Source organism: Mus caroli, unplaced genomic scaffold, assembly GCF_978045245.1.
Source record: "Mus caroli unplaced genomic scaffold, Mus_caroli_1 scaffold_7, whole genome shotgun sequence".
Taxonomy (NCBI): domain Eukaryota; kingdom Metazoa; phylum Chordata; class Mammalia; order Rodentia; family Muridae; genus Mus; species Mus caroli.
The window spans coordinates 95,920,450-95,942,215 of NW_028227262.1; the positions used below are offsets into that span (position 1 = coordinate 95,920,450).

The 21,766-nt window shown below is 44.7% G+C and overlaps 1 protein-coding gene across 1 annotated transcript in view; it reads left to right on the forward strand.

The window, feature by feature from the left end:
• The first annotated feature begins 12,301 nt into the window (after window positions 1-12,301).
• Window positions 12,302-21,766, forward strand: part of Jazf1 (JAZF zinc finger 1) — a 316,738-nt gene continuing 307,273 nt past the window's right edge. The window contains exon 1 of the mRNA XM_021165549.3: window positions 12,302-12,483. Within this exon, the coding sequence (XP_021021208.1) occupies window positions 12,369-12,483 (115 nt within the window). The 5' untranslated portion in view covers window positions 12,302-12,368. The remainder of the gene's footprint in view (window positions 12,484-21,766) is intronic.

Consider the following 21,766-nt stretch of genomic DNA (forward strand, 5'->3'; position numbering starts at 1 on the left):
GTGCCCAGAGATGTTCAGGAAAATCAGAAATATTAAGCATACAGAATTATCCTCTCAAAGGAATGGATGAAAAACCTGCTTTGACACCCAGAAAGCTGGAATTTGAAGATGACTAACAGCCCAGTGATCTCTGTTATCTGTTGGTCCAGGCCATATCAAGCTTCTACATCCAGAACATTTAGTAACCTAAATGACCCTTACAACTAGGGGTTCCCTGAGTTCCCACAACCAGGGCCAGAGATACCTGATAGTCTAAATGACCCTTACATTATCTGTAAGGCCAGTGGCTCCCCCAAGCTCCCACAACCAGGACCAGAGGTGGTTAATAATCCAAATAACCTCTGTACTAACTGAATGACTAAGACCAGGCTAGATCCTTCCTTAGGCCCGTAAGCTAGTAGGTAGAACCTATCTTCTTGGAAGAAATGACATGCACCCTGAGTTGAGTTTCTATGTAACTTTGCTTCTCTGTGCACTGGGAATTATACTTCACCAGGAAACTTTTTCATAACCATACTGTTTAATAAACAGGTGTTTTAATTTGTTTTTAATAAACCACCTGGTGTCAGACTCCCTGAAGTCTTGATTTAGGTTGACAATGTCAATCTGAACTGAATTTTCATTCTTACCTCTTCACAGTTTCCCTGCTTACTATGATCACCTCCAGGGTCCCCTTGATGAAATAAAAGAAATTATACTAAATCTTATTGCTGGTTTCACTCCTATATTGAACATCTTAACATATGTCTTGTGTTGAAAACTGTTCCTACCATCTCCTATATTTCCCCATCACACACAGAGACATACATGCACAGACACACACACACACACACACACACACAGACACACACACAGACAGACACACAGACACACACACAGACAGACACACACACAGACAGACACACAGACACAGACAATTTCCTGTTCTTTCTCATCTCTTACAATATTAGCTACTTTTCTCCTAGCTGTGACAGATTACCTGACAGGAGAAACTTAACAGGAGAAAGATTTATTTGAACCCAACGTTTCAGAGGGATTTCAGCCTATCATCGTAAGACATGGTGAGAGGAGACCATCCATGATGCTAGGAGACTGAGGTGGAAACTTCCCACATCTTGGCTAATTAAGAAGCAGAAAGCTCAGACTTGAACCAGAAGCAGGGTATACACATTGATGCTCCATGGCCCACTTCCACTAGATAGGCCTCACAACCTTCAAAACCCTGAGGACCAAGTAAGTCCTCCAAATGTAAGTCTGTGGGAGATGTTTTAAATTCAAACCCTAACATCCCCTTAGGAGTTCTGGAGGTGTACCTATGTCATGAAGGCCAGGTTAAGAATGGCAGGTACTCAGGGTCTTAGATTTACTCTCATCGTTTAAAAGAACTTAAGATAATTTAAGTATGTTTTTTTCCCCCTAAACCATCACCTTAAGTTGCTATGGCTTTTTCTTATGCTTCTGCGCATGCATCTGCATTGTGTGTGGAGGTGCTGGGAATGCTTCCTTTATGTGGTGTCTTTTCCTAGCAGCAATCTTTTCACTTACTGTTTGTAAGCTGCTCTGCCCTGGTAAGACCAGAGTCCTTGTTTATGAGGCCATGGGAAAAGTTAAGGGCCTGATGATAGGAACTGAATTGAGTCATTCCTTCTTGGGGAAGAGCTCAACACGGATATAGCCATGTTCTTCACCTATAAGCATCCATTCACAGCTTTCCCCATAACAGAGCCTTCCCTTGACCAGGATGCGCAACATGGATGCACCTCTTCCAACAGGCTATGAGCTCAGCAGAAAGAGGAGACTCAAATGAGTTCCTGCCAGAGAGATCCCTGAGCACTGATCCCATTCTATCCCACACATGCTCTATAAGCCTGTATGCTCTGTACTGTTATGGATGAATTTTGTCAGACCCCCCCATACCACTGGCTTTTCTCACACAAAGAGCCACTGACACCTGTGGCCAGCCACCAAGGCTGTTGGTGGACTTCAGGTAGTAATCGGAGTCCCAAGTCTGGTACCTCAGTGCTTTCTCAACTCTGCATAAATTATGCTAAGCTGGCTTTGACCCCAGGCAGAAGTTCTCTGGTTCTTCGAGTATCTGCCAGTACTTACTGGACTGTGTGCTTCCTTGTGCAAGCCAGAAAAGAAACCCCTGCCTTGATAACTCCTAAACAAAAGCTCTCAGCTGATCTTAACCTCTGGCTGTGTGCCACCCCTGAAACAATCATTTTGGCAGCAAGACTCCGTCTGGCTGTGGTGCTGAAGCCCTAAGCCCTAGTCAAACAAGACAAAAACAAGCAAACAAATAGGACTTCTTCACGCTTCCCACAGAATGGGGAGGACTCTCTGCTGCTCCACCCCTCACAAGGATCCAAACTGCTTATCCCAGGAAGGATGCTCACAAGCAACTTCATGACCTCATGGTGTCTCATAAATAGTACAGAAGCTAGTTGAACCATCAAACTTCTCTCCTAGATCATACAGTTCTGCCTCCCTGCTATCGCTGTCGATGACAACTGCTCTCTCCTCCAAGAAAAGCAGGACAATGTGATTAGAAGAGATGAGCATGGTGCAGCACCTGTGGCATCAGATTCCAAGACAGAATCTCAGTATCTCATCTTTGGCCTGTGTTCTCTTTCCAGCATTCTTAAAGCAGCGTATCATTTCATGTCTGGGAGCTGGGTAGGAGTTGTACTATCCAATTTGCAGATAAAGAAGTCTCGGAGACACAGTGACTTGCCCAAGAGGCTTGCAAGCAATGGAGCTTGTGTTAGGACCCAGATCTTTTCAATGCTGACCTTTTGTGGGAGAAGCTCTGTTTTGATTGGCCTTTTGGACCCATGTGTAGAATAAGAAAGCTAAGCTGCAAACTTGATTGTGGTTTGAAGGGCTGAGAAACCAAGTGGTGCGTGAAGAAATTCTTCTGCTGCAGGATTACGAAAGAGAGAAGGTCCTCCCAACCTCACTTGTGATCCATTTTTCTGTTATCTTTCCCCTGGTATCTTTATCTGGCATCACTTTCTCAAACACAATAGCAAGCACTTACCATACCTTGGTCGCACTCAAGAAGAAATAAGGAATCTTAGAAAGGAGAGATTAGGAATAAGAGGGAGGGGAGGCTGCTGTATAGGAGAGGAGAAGGGGGCGAAGGAGCACTCTGGGAAAAGAAACTACATGTGACTAGGCTCTGACACCAAAGACTCCCGTAACTTAAAATGTTACATTACTCCACAGTGTTAAAGAGAAGGTATGCACTTTCAGTGTTGTGTGACAAACTACATATTCAAAGACTGCAAAGCACAAACCCAGTAAGTGAAAGGTTTGTCACTTCTTTTAAAGTGTAGATGGGGACCACCTGGGCAGGAGAAAAATATTATCTTCTGCGATACTCATTTTAGATCAGTGGTTCTCACCCATCGTAATGCTGAGACCCTTTAATACAGTATCTCATGGTGTAGTCACACAACTATAAAATTATTGTCCTTGCAACTTCATAGCTGTAATTTTGCTGCTGTTGTAAACTGTGGTGTTAATAATTGTGTTTTCTGATGTTCTTAGGTGACCCCTGAGAAAGGGTCACTTTATCCCCCAAAGGGGTCAAGACCCTCTATTTTAGAGAGGGTCTATTTTAGATAAAATTAGTCTTCTTGTAGATTCTGTTTAATGAAATCTTTCCCACAGTTCTGGTCTGCAACAAGGAGTACTGCCAGCCCACCAAAGCCTTGCCGTTCTTACTCTTCCTTTGGATATGGCTGTCACTGAAGCAGCCCTGGTATCACCTTGGCAATCTGGTTGAGAACAAAGGGTCCTTTCTGATTACTTGCACAAGGAATTAGATTGCATCTAATCTCTTGGTGATGAAAAGTTGAGAAATAATGACTCTGGATCCTCACAGGCGGTTGAGGTGATAAGAGTGAGCTGAGTCACGGGAAGGCTGAGAAGCACTGCAGTGTGTGTGTGTGTGTGTGTGTGTGTGTGTGTGTGTTAATGAGTCAATGTGGCCTGAAGGCTGGACTTTGAATTTCAAGTGCCCCGAAATGCTCTTGTTCTGAATGCTTTGTCCTAATCTAGTGGCACTATTTTTGGAGGGTTCTGGAAACTTGGAAAGGCAGAGCTTAGTTTGGGGAAGTCATCGTTGGAGGCAGGAGTAGGTCACAGGGTGCATTATCCTTGCCCACTCCATGTTTCCCTCTGCTTCCTGGTCCTCTCCATCACGGGAACAGACTCTGCCACAGGCTCTCATCCTGATCAGAGCGGCTCTGCCATAGATTCCCTGCCATCTTAAGCCAAATCTTCTGAAACCATGGGCCAAAATAAGCATTTCCTTAAGTTTTTATGTCAAGTAATTTTTGTGATAGCAACAAGGGAAGTAATCAATACACCATATGTTAAGGAGACCCCCTCCTCAATCCTTACCATTCATATCACATACATGTGTATCCACGTGCCTCCTGTCTCATCGTGTCTCCTGTCTGCTCCTTGTCACTTATCTCAAACTTCTGAGTTTGAGCTCTCTAAACTAAGCAAAGACAGTAGAAGAAAAAAAAAAAAAGAAGACTCATTTACCTCAGCAAACATATAATGGAATAAAATTATAGGAAAATAAATTTTAAGTGTAAGATCAAGGGGTGGAGAATTCTTCCTGGAGAAATTACTAGAATCTGATTTGTTTTCTGGAATATAAAAGTAGTTCCCACATAAGCTGGCCATGGAAATAAGGGATCAAGTTGCAGGGCCCTTCAAGATGGAATTCAATAAGATTGTTCTGTGACTCTGGGAGCTAAAACTGAAACAGAATATATATGAATATGGCAAACAATTGACTAAAAACCAAATTATTACAATTATTGGATAGGAGATCAAGACAAAAGCAAAAGGGTCTTCTTTCTCAGTGATGGGCAACACCTGTTTCCCACCACATCCCCAACTATAACAGGAAGGTACCGAGTGAAGGTTGGATCAAGCCCTGGACGAGCAAAGGAAAGGAATTCCCTTAAAGTCTTGCTTCTTTATAAAGCTTAGTTTTAAATAAGGTGTTTGTATCAGTTTTCTGTTACTGTAGCAAAATGCCTGAGATAAGTCAACTTAGAAAGAAAAAAAGTTTCTTTTTAACTCATAGATTTAGACTTGCCAGGAGTGTTAGGCTTGCCTGGTGTGTCTGGGCCTGTGATGAAACCACACATCATAGTGTAGAGGAATCTGTCTGCTCATGGAAGCCAGGAAGCAAAGAGAGGAGAAGAAATGTAGTCAGGGTTCCAATGATCTGCACAGCTCCTATAATCTTAATTCCATTAGTTTCCACCACCTAAAGATTCTAGCATCACCTGCTGATACTATTGGCTGGGGACCTAACATGTGGGCTTTGGGGAGACATTTGAAATTCAAACTACAATAGCAAGACTAGGAAACAAGTTGGACATCAGGGGACAAAGCCTCAGGTCCTGATGGAGTCACAGCCTCTATAGCATTGGTACCAAATGCTGGTCCTTTGCAGCTCCTTCTACACACATTTAGCAAGGTAGTATGCTTTTGGGCATTCTGCTATGGGGAGAAATGAATAAAAGTCTGTAAATCACACGAGCATGGTCTTTTCTACACAAAGAGCCCAACTTCTCTCCAGATTTGAGGGAAGAGAAGGAATATTCTTTACAACCCACAGATTCAAGTATGGATAGTAAGTACATTTTGGACTCAGAGCAAACTGAGTCAAAATCCTAGTGGCAGAAGTTAATGGCTTTGGGGTTTCAGCAAGTTACCTTCTTGTTTTCCCTCTCACCTTTAGTTTAGGCATATTTTATTTGTTGACCTTCCAGAATTCAAAAAGCTGCTGTCTGTTAAAACTCTTAATACCATGAGCTGGGAACCAGTGCCCAGCACAATAGCAAACACTCGGTGAAGGGTGGTGACAGTTATTTAAAATAGCCCCACAATGAGCTTGGCTATTTGTGAAAGAGAACGGTATCCTCGTCAGTGTCTAACAGGGCAGCTAGTGTCAGAGCTCGTGTCATGGCTGAACGCCTCTCTGCTTATCATTGTCCAGCTGAATAGCTTTGTCTGCATCAGCAGAGACTGGGAAACAAATGGTACCAAAACAAAGGAGAGGAATATTTCCTACAACCGTTATGAGCACAGCACAGTGATTGGTACTAGATCTTACAAAGGTCTTGCCAAAGGTTGGTTTGTGATCATGGTTAGGAATTTCTGTTGTAAACTATCCAACGTTAATGATGACTAAGGGCCACCTTTCACTGATGGTGTCTAGGAGAAGAACATTAACAAATTGTTGGAAGGTTCAAGCACTGGAAACTGAAATCTCTGCGCACTGCCTTATCACAGTCCCAAGCTGTACCTACACCAGGTGCAGGCACAATGGTGGATCCCTCTTTTCTCAAGGAGACATGGCGTCCTTCTGCTTTGCTTTCTGTTGCTTTGATAAACACCATGACCAAAACTTGGGGGAGGAAAGTGTTCATTTCATCTTACATTTTACAGTCCATCGGCAGGAACGGGGGACAGGAACCACGGAGGAACACTGCTTAGTAGCTAGCTCAGTTACCTTTCTTATATAGTTCAGACCCACTTACCAAGGAATGGTACCACCCACAGTGGGCGGTGCCCTCCTACATCAATTAACAATTAAAACTAACTGCCTCACTGACATGGCCACAAGCCAGTTGAGGGTCCCTCTTCTCAGGTACCTACAGGTTTGTATCAAGTTGACAGCTGAAGCTAACTTTGACACATGGTCAAGGACAGTGACCTCCAAGGTTCAAGGCTTTCCTTCAGGAGGTTAGCAGGCAAATGGATAAAGTTAAAAGGCCTCTAAGCTCTGGGTTAAACAAAAGTCAACTTTTAAAAAAGTCTGGTTTATTTTTAGCATATGTATCATATTTGAAAACCACACATCTGTATGTCATTTATAAATAAAATGTAAATATTTATAAGAGGCTGGTTCAAGTTTTCACAGTTCAGAGGAGGAGTCTGGCAAGTTGGCACAAGACTGGGTAAAGGTGCCTACTGCCTGACAACCTGAGTTCAATTTTCAGGACTTACAAAGTAGAAGGCGCAAGAACCAACCTGAAAACTGTCCTCTGATTTCCATATGTGCTCTCTGACTCGTGCCTATCCACACACATATTACACACACAAAACAGATAGTCATACATTTTTTATAAACATTAAAATCACAGACACACTAACACTTCATGTTTATTGTAGCACCACTCACAATAGCCAAGGTATAGAACCAGCTGAGATGTCCCTCTACAGAGGAATAAACATCGAAAATGTGATACATATACACACACAGGGGCCATAAGGAAAAATGAAAGCATGGCATTGGGAGGGAGACGAGGGGAACTGGAGAGAATCATGCTAAGTGAAATAAGCCAGACCCAGAAAGACAAATAATATATGTTCCCTCTCAAATGCTGATAATGCAGAATCTAAATATACACATGCAAATCATAAAACATATATATGCATGCATACCGAGAGAAGGAGGAGGAAGAGGAGGACTAGGAAAGGAAGAATGGCTCCAGAAGGCAATGGGGTAGGGAGGGTACAAGGTGGGAAGAAAGACATACATTCCATTTTTTCTCCTATAGGTGAATAACTATGAACTGTCTCAGTGATACACTAACTAAAAAGTAACTGGTTTTTAAAAAAAATGAAAGTACTGCTCTTATAAAAAAAGAACTTTTGGTCTAGAAAAGTAAGATCACCAAACCAGCAGCGAGGATGCAAGAGGACTCTGCAGGAGGTGACAGGCTGGCTTAGTTTAGTGGACATGGAAGCGGGGGGGGGGGGGGGGGGGGCGGGGGCAGGGGGAACAGTCTAACCAGGTTGTACAACTAAGGCAAGCTAGCCTATCTGAACGAGTGAGTGAAGTTGGAAAACTGTGAGAATTTGGTTCATCTTAAGCTGTCAGCAACTCTGGGGAAACCTCAGGCAGTAAGGCTGGGAGGCTCCTGTAGAAGTGGGTTATCAAAGTCACTGAAGAAGCAGCCAATTCAGAGAGTGAAGGCATGGCTAAGAGAGCCAAGCCTAGGAGATGGGATCATGGAGCTGTGTGCTTGACTTGGTCCTCTAGTTCAGTCTCCTACTAACACCTGCCCAAGGTCTGGGAGGAACAGATAGCAACAGCAGGCTGGTGGGACCTCAGAAACTCAGGACAAAGACAGCTCTGGAAGCCACTGAGTGGATAATAGTCATCCACCATGCATTGCTGGGCAATCATCAATAACATGAACACAGGTTTGGGCAAAAGGGCTACGCAGCCTTGGAAAAGCATTCATGCCGTACTGTATACTTCATAGCCATCAAAAGCAACAGAACTCATCACTGGAAGGAGGGGTGATAAGCAGATGCCACAGCAGCCAGGAGGACAGTACATGGGCTCAGTCACATCACCCACAGACGACTCATAGGACTGATGTAAGAGGATCTTGTAAAGCCCCTGGCACTATACATGTCCTTCTCAAATTGCAGCCCTCACATCTTGCCATGAAGACTTCCAGGATACACAAATCCTGGGTCTGCCCTTCATGCAGTTCCCTAGTGACGTGCTGGACTAAGACATGTCATTGGAATGAAATAGCAATTGCTTGACAGCTCTTGTGTACCTGATTTTAAAAATCTGGCTGTACCAGCCTGAGAAGCAGTGATTGCTCCCTTCAAACTGGTGGCGGAGTTCACCCAGACTGTTAAATCAGAACTGCAGTAGTTGGCTGGGGATTTATTAATTCCATTCTGGAGAGGTCTGGGGAGAAGCTGGCGATGAATGCCATTACCGTGTGTATATATAGTAAGTAGAGCAGAAGCAGCCAGGTGAAGCTCACGAAGAATGCTCACTTGTGTAACCCAGGAGAGAATCTTTCTTAGGGTAAAGCCAACCAACCCTCACTATGTAGATAGGCCCGAGGAACCAACCGAGAACAACTCGCCTAGTTTTTACTGCAGTTGTAGGGATCAAACTCATGGCCTAGCTATGTTAGGCAAGGTCAGATTAGTTTCTGAGCTGGCAAAAGATCAATTTGAAAACTGTTGCAACAAGAGTGCAGAACAGTAACAGTGCTCTTTGGAAGAAGGCAGAGCCTAAGGAAAACATGCCATCTCGGACAGAAGGGCTGCTATTGGTGAAAGTGCAGCCTTAGTTCTTAAGAGCTGGAAAGAGGGAAGCATCAGACCTTGGTAGAGGTGGCTGCAGACTTACCCGAGCTGCTGAAGATCTCACAACTCATTCATCCTTCAAAGTAGTGGGGGTAAAAGGAATGCCCCTAAGTCACCAAGAAGGCAGTAGTGAGTAAACCTGAAAAGCACTTCTTGAAGGCCTGTATATGGCTGTCCCCTTTACAGCACTGACACAGGTCCACATTGGGCACAGGAAATGCACATTTTGATTGTCTGGGTATCTTGAAATCCTTGTGTGGAAATCAGACAACTGCATAACAGATCTTCTGCTGGCTTTCAGGTGTTTCCATGAAACCACTGTGTTCCCACCTCCCTGGCAGCTGCCCATCCTGAGGGCCCTGGCATAGTAAGATGTAGGAGACTCTTATCTGTAATGTCACTTAGCTGCAAGTCATTGGAGTGCCACCTCCTACCCTATGGCATTACTCTACAACCTATGTTGAGTAGACATACTGACCCAGAGAGGTACAGTGCTCCAGGGAGAGGCCAGCAGCTTCCAAGAAAAGGATCTTGGAGGCAGGGAATGCGTGTAGTTCATGGCCACTCTCTTATCTGACTCTTCGGTTCTCTTGCCACCCTGCCCTTTTGAGATAGCTTCACTCCCCCAAGCGAGACAGATAAATGTTTTCTCAGAACAGAAGTGTACCAGTCTCTTGGAAGCAACAGGATGAAGTGTTTGCTTTACATGGTTTTTATAGCCTAGATATAGACTTTATCTAAAAGAACAAACGTGCAACAAACATTTTAAAACGTAATACAGCACAAGTAAAGTATTCACTGCAAAGCATTTATTTTTCATTTGTTTGCTGTGGTTACCCTGTGGTTTGTCCCTGTCAATTGCTGCTTTGGTGTATATACAAAACCAGTAGACTTGAAGATGTAAACGATCACGATTTTAAAACACCGAAAAGAGAAGTGTGCCAATTAAAAGAGCAGGATGCCACCTAAGCAAGCCCCAATTCTATGCTAAGTTGTAGTAATATACTGATTTTCCCCACAAAATGTAGTAATGGTTTGACACACAAAATAATTTGAACTCTTTGAAAATTATAATTCATTTTTATAGCTACTTTGGTTCTTCGCATTAAAAATAATCAATATGCTCAATTTGGCTGACCAGGCTTTTACTTTGGCAGGCACACTTTGTAATAGTAGAGGGTAGGGACTGAAGGTAGCCAAGAGGTATGTACTAATAGCGCCCAGCCCCCTTCCTTCCTTCTTTCCCTTACACTCTCCTGGCCTTTCCATGGAGGAGTTCTCTTGCTGAGCCACCTCTGGGCCTCCTACACTCTCTGCAGTTGATAACTCCACATAGAGAGCCATTCCTCCTGAGAACAGAATTGTCACCTCAAGGTTCAGGGCACTCCCCCAGCTGCTGCAGAGTTGGGGTGCCTAGCATCTCTAAGGAGGCTGTTCTGGCATCATTCTTGGCTGGAGTTTTCTCATTGCATTTCCATGTCACTGGGCGTGAAGTCTATCTGCCAGATATCCTGCTTGCTCTCAGCTAACGGCCTTCCTCCCTGTCTGGGCAGCAGGGCACACTGCACAGTTGCCAAAATTCTAATTCACGGTGGAGAATTCTACCTCCTGCTCTTTAGACCCTTGTCTGGCCCCAGCTTCCAGCCTAGCGGGTCCCTGGCTCATTATCAAGCCCTTGGGTGCCCTTCCCCCATCTTCACTTGGTCCCAGGAAATTATTTCTGGCACCAAACTGAACTTTAATGACCTGCTGCCCCAACCCTGCTCAACTCAGCTCTCTCCTTGGCAAATTTGTCACCTTGGAGGCTCAAAGAAGTGACAGACCAGACAAAAATGTCAATGGGTGAGACAACTCAGCCTCAGCCTTTGTGACTGGGAGATTGTGAAAATTTTCTCCGGTGACAGAAATACTACATATGTCTGTATTTAAATTTACACGAAGTGCCCTAACAATCCTAACATTAGAGATAACACAAGTGGTATATACAGTTTAAAAGGACAGGGTTGCTATTTTTCTAGGTATATGCACCAGCGGGTAAATGGTATTGTTCTAAAGACCAATGATAAATTCAGAATGCATGAATAAATTTTTTTTTAAATTACACCCTCGAATCATGCACATCTCCTGGTGCTTCTTGAACACCTGGAAGAAAATATACACCTTGTAGATAAAATGTAACTGCAACTGCGGTTGGAGACCAAAAGAGAATTGATTCTTAAGAGGCTATCTGGTCAACAGTATGGCTTAAATGCTCACAGGATGATATAATCCTAACTGATTGGTGAAATTTTCTTTTTAAGTGAAAATCGAGTTTGCTTTGACTTTCATTTCCAAACCTCTACACTTGACCCTTTCTTCTTTGGAGCAGCACTGCCAGACCTGAGCCACAACAAGGGGTGCAGGAGGTGCGGGAATTGGGGGTAAAGAAATTGAGATTTTTGTTTTCTCAGAAGAATCAGGGAGAACAAACGTGATACATATGTAAAACACAGTCAAATGCACTTGACAACCAAGAGCTCTATTTTGAAATTTAAATAAAGCTAAGATTTTTCTTCTGGCCTAGGGGGAAAGCTTCATTAAAATCAATTAGTTCCTACTAACCTCCAGAGAATACGGACTTTTTTTTTTTTTTTTTTTAAATGAGAAAGTTTAAAGAACAAGGTGCACACAATTACCTTTCCTGGGTCCCTAGTGAATACCATCGTCACACCTAGACAGGTGGCCAAGTGCAAACAAATGTCCCCAAGAGGGCTGGGTAACTCCCTGAGTGCTCCTCTGGGGGGAAAAGCATGTGTAATTAATAGATGTGTATCTATTAAGAATGTAGCGCGCATAACCAAGGGAGGCTCCAAGCGGACTGCAGGCACCTCACACGGCGAAAGGGCAGGCCCAGGGACGTAAAGTTGGAGGCGGGAGCTGCCAGGTGAGGCCTGGGTCGCGGAGGTTGGGGCCCGCACAGCTGCAGGCACGCGCCTGCTCCCTCCTCCCAGCCGCCGAGTCCTCCCCGCCCCCTCCCCCGAGCTCCCGCCGCCTCCCGCTGCCTCCCGGAGGCTCGGCGCTGCGCTCCACCTCGCGCCCCCTCTCCTCCGTCCCGGGCTCGCGCTGCCCTCCCCGCGCCTGCCCCCTCCCCGGCCCCTCCCTCCGCCTCCGCGCGCGCGGCGCTCGCAGAGCCGACTCCGGGGGGCTCTCGATGTAGCACCATGACAGGCATCGCCGCCGCCTCCTTCTTCTCCAACACCTGCCGCTTCGGGGGCTGCGGACTCCACTTCCCCACGCTGGCCGACCTCATCGAGCACATCGAGGACAACCACATCGGTGAGGCCCGGGTGGGCGGGGGTCGGGCGGCGGGCGAGCCTCGGGGTGGCGCGGGCCGGGCGCCCGAGAAGGTGCGGGCGTGGAGGGCCGCGGGGCGCGGGGATGGCCGGCCGCAGGGTGAGGGCGGGCGCGGGCCGCGGGGGGCGGGTGCCGCACGCCGCTTCCGCCCGGCCCGAGCTGTCAGGCTGGCGGGAGCCGGGGAGGCGCCGCGGCGGCAGCCATTCCGCTTCCTCCCCCGCCTGCGTCCTGTCAGCGCCGGTTGCTAGGTGTGGCGCGGCGGGAGGGGGCCGCGGCGGCGACGGGCGCGGGGCGCGGGGCGCGGGGCGCTGCGTGCTCTGAGCGGCGCGGGCGCGGGGCCCGGCCTGGCGCGGCGACTGCGGTTCGGGCGGCTGCGGGCCGCGCCCATCCCTGGCCGGAGCGCCCCGAGGCCCCGGCAGCAGAGGGGAGCCCGCGGGCGGCGGGCGGGTGTGTCGCGGCGCCGGCGTTGCGGCTAGGCCGGAGGTGCGCCGGTCCCCGCGGGGCCTGCGCGGCGCGGGCGCGGGGACGCGGGGGAGGGGCGCCCTGCGGGGCCGGTTGTATCTCCCGGGACCCAGGGACCTCCTAAGTCCTGCGCCTCACGGAAGTCCTTGCATCACATTTGCACGCTCATCCCTACCCCTGCGGAGGGAGATGGGTCTGGTGCTTCTGGCTCTGGTGACCCAGCCACCTGCAGAAGGTGTGGCCGCTCCCCGGAGTGGCCTGGTGGGTGAAGAGGGCAGCCGGTTGCCTGGGTGAGGCTACCTGTGAATCGCTTCGAGAAGACCAAATGAATGCCATGGGTTCGACCATGTGGATGCAGCTCACGTTTCTGCAAAGTTGAGAGAGTAAATCACGACTGCTGTGCATTTATGCACGAATAAAATGAGGCAGAGTCTTATGCCCCTTTGCTTTGTAGAATGCTTTCTCCTTGCACACAGTGGGCGCTTAATACGCGCTAAGTACCAGTTTAGAGCAGGATTTGCTGGGCCATCCAGAATGGGAGCTAATCATGGAAACTGCAGAATGCCTTTGAAAACAGAAATCTGATGAGTAATTGTCAAGCTTTGAAATTTTTCAAAGTTTCAAAGTATCTCCTTAATAGTTTTCCCCATCTCTTCTGATAAAGGTGAGGTAAAGAACCTATGCTCTCAAGTATTGGTGGTCTGAAAAGCAGTTAAATAGAGTAGCAAAGCTGCTGAATCATATCGTGACTGAGTAGTCATAGCTAAAAGTGCTCCAGGTATAAAGTTTCTCATCATGGCTTAAACTGTAGTGATGCAACTTCAAGACGAGTTTTCCCAGTGCCTCACTGGACTCCCCTTACTCCTTAAACTAAACAGAGATGATAACAGAAAACAGTTATCACAAGTTCCATCCATTTCGTCAGTTAATTTATGTAAGTTGAATGAGTAATAATTTTATCTGGTTACTTTCTTAACTTGGGACTACCTGCTGATTGAAAGATAATTTAGTTTTAACATGAATTAAACACAATTATTTTTTACGAGTTAACTTGGAGTCAGATGATTTAGACTAGCATTGGTAAATCATAAGCCTCTTATTTTGAGTTGGCAAAAGTTTTCCCAGTATTGTGCAGCTATCTTTAAAGAGGGTCAAGGGTTTATGAATTTTCTAAAGCTAAACTTTTAAGTGATGATATCTTACTCCCAAAGGTCTAATGATTTTCTTTCAATGGTGAGAGGATTGAAAAAGAAGTTTAAATTGTTTTGGCAAGGCTAACAATTATTATACTTGGGAAATAGTTGTTCCAGCAAAGTTTTTTTGAAAAATAGATGTTATAATGAACAAACACTTGAATCCAAAGCTTGAAGAGGCTGACTGGAACTGCCGTGTGCCTCAGATGAGAAGAGGCCTTCACAGGACAGTGGGCCATGCAGAAAGAGATAGGATTGGAGCTCATGAAGAAGAACATTTGGGCTAGCTGGTGCTATATAAATACACTTTAGATGAAGAAGCAAGAGTAAACATACAGAAGTACTCATGAAAGCTCTACATTTTATTATTTATTGTCATTTACTCTACACATGATATACGATAAGCTCTATACATGAGATAATGACGGTTTTTGTTTTTTGGTTTTTTTTTTTTTTGTAAATGGTTGGTTCACTGATTTAATGTTTTAATCAGCTAGTGGCCCCATTAAAGATTCATGAAGACACCCAAGATGTATATGTCATTTTAGTTTTATTCAAGGGTCTTAATAAGTATCTTATATATCTGTAAGAGGGTTAGACTCCTTTTGAATTGTTACCATTTAATCTCTAGTCAAAAGCACTGACAGACTTTTAAAACCCGTAGTTTTCATTATTACTATTGTTTATTACTCAGATTACCCACATTAAGTTGTGAGTGGCAGTCTTTCTCATATATATATATATATATATATATATATATATATATGTGTGTGTGTGTGTGTGTGTGTATGTGTATGTATGTATAGATGTATGTATGTGTATGTATATATGTGCATGTATGTGTATATACATACATACATATATATATATATATATGCGCTTACATGGCTGCATTTTCATGTGTATGGTGATTCTGATTATTGGGCTCGTAGCGTCACCTTCAAAACACCAGTTTTACCCTGCGCTTCCAGCCACAGCTCTTGCTTTGACTTCTTTCCATTTCTAGTAAGGATCAACTTACTAGAACTGTGAAGAACTGTGGCTTCAAAGACAAAATAAATCTGCTTTCACTAGTCTTTTTCTTAAGCAGTGTTCTTCCTCCTTCAAGATGCTTCTTAAAGCCACCCGTTCTTCTGATTTGCTCTTTGCTTTTTCTCCTTTCATTTCTGTTTGTTTGGTACTGGAGCTAGGTCCTGTCTCAGTAAACACCCCAAGTATTCTAAGCCCAAGCCTTCCCCCACCCACTCACTCACATGGGTAACTGTGAAGTGCTGCCCTCTCCACTCCCCACTGTCTACACAGAGGCCTGGTCCTGTTTCCTGGAGACCAGAGAAGCTTCTCCTGGTGAGTGGATGCCCGAGTTGGTAGAAACACTTTTGGCGTGACTGTCATAAATAGGTGAGGTTAAACTGGTGACAAGGGAGCTTGGAAACACAGAGAACACTAAACTCAGCAAGAAGGTCATGCCCCCGACTCGTGAATGAACACTGTATCACTGCTGTGGAATCTGACACTTGTATCACTGCTGTGAAACCTTTTGGCTTTGGGACTCAGAAAGCAATTGTGGCCATTAGCTGGTATCATCTTTGGGTGCATATGTGAAATTACACCTGCATTTTGAATTTATTTATGTAATAGCCTAGCACTTGCTTTTTGCCAGGGACAGTTCTAAATATTTGTTGTTTGTTTGTTTGTTTGTTTGTTTTTGTGAAGGAAAACAAAACACCAGAGTTTGGGGTATCTTAAATGCTAATGAAAGAAGATGAAAAACAATTTAAGTAAATGAAAGAGTGTTGAAAGGTAGTTAATGATACAGAAGTTAGAATAAGGTACAGTAGATTTGGAGTAATGAATGTTAGGATTTTAAATAAATGGTCAGGATAGTCCCTAGAAGCTAACACAGGGGTCACAATTTTGAGAGGTGACATGAGTGGGAGCAGGGAGATGGGATCATGCCTTTGGAAGAGAGACTTGGGAATCTGACCCAATTTTGTTCTGATAGTGGTGAGGAACTAGCATGTTCAATGAACTCAGAGAACTAACTTCCCCTAGATGGCAAGAGCACACCTTAGCTGTCACTTATTATGCAGGTTTCCATTTATGGGGCTAAAATCTTAGTCACAGGAAGTGGCTTTCCCTAGCCAGGACGGGCATCTCTAGACCTAGAACATCACTGGAGTTGATATTTTTACCTATTTCCCTATAATCCACAGGTGCTTCATTTCATTGAGTAGGTATGTAAGCTATCTACTTAATAAAGCCAAAGCCTCTGAAAAGAAACGTGAGGGTAATTCCTATCAATAATGTAAATTCGCTTCCTGAGATGACTTAATATATGTTATGGTTTGAATGAGGGAGGTCTCCCATAGGTTCATGGGCCTGAATAATAGGTCCCCAAATAGTAGTACAGTTAGTTCTAGAAGGCTGTGTGACTTTTAAGAAGTAGAAGCCAGCTGGAGGAAGTAGGCCTTTGGGGAAAAGAAGGTCCTGGAGCCCTGCCCCACTTCCTGTCTGTGGTCTGCTTCTTGATTAGTGCTGCAGTGTGACCAGCTACCGCACACTTCTTGCCGCCATGCCAGACTGTACCTTATTTCTTGAGCCAAAAGAAATGTTCTTGTAAGTTCTTTTTGTCAGGTAATTTATGACAACAATAAGAGAAGTAATTTTGATTAAAAAAAAAATACTGAGAAGTGGGGCAGGTGCTGTAATAAATTAGATTATAGAAGTCTTTGGAACTAGTTTATGGGAGTCATGGGAAGACTGGACCTTTAGGCTAGAGGAACCCCACTACACCATAAACAGAGCTTAGTGGGTCATTCTGGTGGGAAGATCAAAATGCAGAGATAAGTGTGCAGAGTAGAGGCCTGAGTCAGGCATAGGACCAGAGGACACTGGCATTGCATTCTGGCAAAGAGTCTATCTTTATTCTGTTCATATCCTGAGAACTTAGACCGAATTCAAAAGTAATAGACTAATTTGTTTGGTAGAGGAAATTTCCAGGCAGGATAGCATTTAGGCTGTGCTATGGTTACTACTCACTGTCCTTCGTCTAGGGTTACAATTAAAAAGAGCAACAAAATGGAGCAGGAGGACCTAAAGAAAATTCTTGTTTCCTGAGGCAGGGAGCAGGTTTAAGGACGCAGACATGGCAGGTACTGAAAAAACTCTTGTAGTTATTAAGGAGATGAACACAGTTAAAGAAACTTCCCATTCTGCACTGGCACAACTGGGATGGTACCGAGGACAAGCTCCCTCCTAGTAAAGGCTCCATCTAATGAAAATCAGATTTATTAGAAGGGAGGGTGCCTGAGCTGAGAGTGCTACCGAAGTGCATCCCTGCCTGATGACAACTGTCCAGGAAAACGGTTTTGCAGATTCAGCAACCAACAAACACAGAGCCACTCTAGCTTTGATCCAGAGGGCCCAGGCTACATCTCAAGATGACAACAGAACTTGGCAGTGACCTCCAAATTGCCGATATTAAAGGCTTAAAGATGTAAGAGTAAGGGGCTTGGGGAGGAGGGCTGTCCTATAGGCTTTTGCCAAGATTCTAGAAGGCTGCTAACTCCAGGCAATGTGTGGAAGAATTGGCTTCCCTGTACTGAGGCCTGAGAGGCCATTGCATGAAGCTGGGAAAATGAAGTCTAAGTTGCAATGAACACCCCCCAGCCTCCAGTGTGCTAAAACTTTCAGGACCATAGTGTATCACTGAGGAAGGATTCAGGTGGCACAGCTGGCCAGGGCTACCAAGGCTCTTGGAGTCCAGGTGATTCATTCTATCATGGATGTCAAATGCCAGGTATGGAGCTGCAGAACTTGGTGGTTTTCCTGTTAGCTTTTGGTCTTGCATTGGTCTAATCTTTCCTTACTGTGCCCTACTTCCTCCCTTTTAGAATGGAAGCCCTTATGCCATTGTGTGTTGAAAGTATGTATCTGATTTTTAGATATCATGGGCTTAGAGTTAAGATAATTGCCCCTAGTCTCAGAAGAGACTTTGGGATTTGGAACAGTGTTGGGATTTTTTTTTTTTTAGGTTTATTTTTATTTGTGTGTGTGTGTGTGTGTGTGTGTGTGTGTGTGTGTGTATACCACATGTTTGCAGGTTCCCAGGTCACAAGAGAAGAGAGTGTCACGAGTGATAGTGATGTCTGATGTGCGTGCTGGGTCTTCTGGAAAGACAGCACATATTCATAACTGCTGAGCCGTCTCTCCAGCCCCTCCCCACTTTTCAGTTAGTGCTCCTGCTTGTTCATCATTTACAATGCGTTGTCACCTGTGTGTTTGCTGGGAACTCAACCAGGGCCTCACGTGTCCTAGCCCTGTACTGTGGAGCTCCATCCCCAACTCCCTGGTGGGGTGTGTGCAGTTTTCATTTTGTGTTGACCATGACTCTGTGGGGAATGGAACAGACTGAAATGTTATGGTTTGGATGTGAAATCTTTCCTATAGCCCCTGCTAGTCCTCCCAAGGCCTCAGAACCTTTAGGATGTGGAGCTTTGCCGAAGAAAGTGGGTCACCAAGAGCGCCCTTGAGGTCTTACAGTCCAGTGCCCTTTCCCATCTGCTTCTTGTTTGCTGATGTGACTAGCCACCTTATACTCTTGCCACCATGCCTTCTTCACCATGATAAGTAAGGGCTCATCAAACTGTCAGCCCTTAAATCCCTTTCCCCAGAAGTTGCTTCTTGTCAGGTATTTGATTTATTTAATTAATTCAGTAAGTTCTTGCAGTATCAGAGCAGCATTACAGTGGAGTTGGACAGTGTGTGTAGGCCTTTAGCCAGCCCTACTTCACAGCTAAGTAAAATGAAGCACAAAGGCATAACTTCACTGTGCTTTCATGGCTGGTAAGTATGAGTTATGATTTTCATTCTGGATAGATATGCAAAGCTGGGTCTGAGAAATTGGGTTGTACTCTTCCCGTGTCCCTTCCATGCACAGCTGGTCTGTTTCCCTAGAACATAACTGAACAGGAAGCAGCATAGTGAGTCCGGCATGCTTGAGATTGGTCATACACCTCTGCAGCTGTGGATTTGGACTGTGGACAGGCCACTTATGTATTCTGTGTCTTTTCTATAAGTAAAGATAACAGTAGCATCTTCTCATGAAGATTATATAGGTAAAAGACACATCTACACTATTAACTTATCTGCATCATTAAGTTTATTCCATTTGTGTATTTGTTAAATAAATATGTTTGTAACCCTAACAGGGTAGCCTGCATAGAGGCTAACAACAGAGTTGTGTCCATCTACCCTCAGGGCTGTTTGATTGCTTCAATGATGATGTGAGTCTTCAGGACATCCTGAAGAGATGTCCTGTGCTCTGTGTTGCAGCCTTTGGCCACAGTTACTTCTGTGTGGCCAGAAGTACTTCAGATCCTGGCAAAGACCTTAGCCACTATGGACCAGGAAAGAGTGGTGTCAAGGCCAGTGGCTAAGAAGATGGCTTTTCCCTTGGCCTGAACATGTCTGAAAAGACCAGCACTGGAAAGAGGCACTGTGCCTGGGACCTGTGGGCACCTTCCCCTAAGGAGTTTTGCTGTAGGGAGAAGGGATGGGTGAATGAGGATATTAATAAATGAAAGGCTTGTTGCTGCCTTCCTGCTTTCTCTGCACTCTGTGGCTTGGCAGCAAGATCTGTGTTACTCCTTGCCTTCCCAAGAAGGCTTTGGGTACAGAGCTGAAAGATTTGAAACATGTACCTTCACACAGGCACACAGCCATAGCTGCTATAGTAGCCCCCAAGTCTAAGTGCATCACAAAACAGTCTGCAGTATTTTCTCCACCTGTTCGTGTCTCCTGCAGAGTCAAATCAGCCTGTATGAAACATCCCTACTGAACATGTTTAGAAAATTTCACCATTATTTGTCTGCTTTCCTTTAGCGTACACGGTTCTGACATGTAATTGAAGTATCTGCTTACGACAAATCGGTGGACAAGTCTCCGTAGTTTGTAGAAGATGGTTTTCTTTAGAGTTCCTGTATTCTATAGATATCACTCATGTAGACCGTTCTAGAAATACAAGCTGACAGCTGTTTTCAGAGAATTCAAGTCTTACCATTGATGACAAGGAGGAAGCCTCAAGGCTGAAGCAGGTTGGTGACACTCAGAGGGGCTTTCTAGGGACTGTCTGGAAACCATTGCCTTCTGTTTAGACCAGTATCAGAGGCAGAGGCACTGCTCCTGAATCCTTGAGAAAAGATTCTCCTTCCTCCCTCACCTTTGTTCTCTACCTTCTCCCTCTGCCATTGACTCTTGCCTCTCTACCTTCAGATTTTGATGGTGTGACTATGACTATGCTAGCTATCGAAGAAGTGCTTTCTGAGTTACATATATTCATTTTATTTCACGATCATCTAATAGACAGTATGTTTGTTCACACTGGGTTGGGTAAAGTGCTGACCCTCAAATATGTATTATGGAATCTGAAAAATCAGAACTACCAATGTCAGAAATTTATGTATGGTTTTCAAAATTCCTTTCATTTTACACTCTAAATCAGAGTTGGAAGAAAATTGCATTTTCTTGGGTTCAATGAGATGACTTGGTAAGTTAAAACCCTTGCTATAGAAACCTGAGGATCTGAGTTCAATACCCAGTCTTTTTTTTTCCTCATTTTGTGACTAGGCTAACTTACAGTATGGACCAGGGCTGGTTTAGAACTCAGATATCCACCTGCCTCAGTCTCCCTGGAATGGGATTAAAGGTGGGTGCTATCACTCCCAGACCTGGGGTCGGTACCCAGAAGCCACATGATAGAAGGACAAAACTGAAAGTTGTCCTCTGAGCTCCACATGTGCACTGTGGCATGTATACATATATTTATGCTTGCATTCAAACACCATACACATACATACACACTTGCACACTTCACAGATGCATAAACATACATGCATATATGTACCACACACTTATATACTCTACAGACACACAAACACACATCACACACATACACACATATACCACAGACACACGTGCACACACCACAGACAAACATTCAGAAAGACACATAGACACACACACACCCTGCAGACACATGCACATACAAAATAAAATTTTCTTCTTAAAGAAAGTGCTAGAATGTTGAGATACTGCAGTCATTTTCACAATTTTTAAAAAGACCAGCTGCAAGCAGGGACCAGATAATGGATGCTTAGATTAAGGATAAAATCTTTTGGCAGGAGACAAGTGTACTGTCTTGGGTCACTAAATGTATATCCTGCCTAGTATTAAATAAATAAATAAATAAATAAATAAATAAATAAATAAATAAATAAATAAATAAATAAAAGACAGGCTTCTGATGGGGTATTTGGGGGGGGGGGTCTGGTTCACCCACTGACCCCTGAAGGCAACAGTTCTCAACCTGCGGGTTGTGACCCAGTTGAAGGTCTAATGACTCTTTCACAGGGGTTTCCTAAGACCATTGGGAAACACAGATATTTTACAATCCATAACAGTAGCAGAACTGCAGTTATGAAGTCAAGGAAACTAACTTATGGGTAGGGTCATCACAGCAAGAAGGGTCACAGCATAAGGAAGGTTGAGAAGCACTGACCTAAGAGCTGTTGATCATTTGCCAGGCTGCAACCGTGACCTTTCTAAGGTAG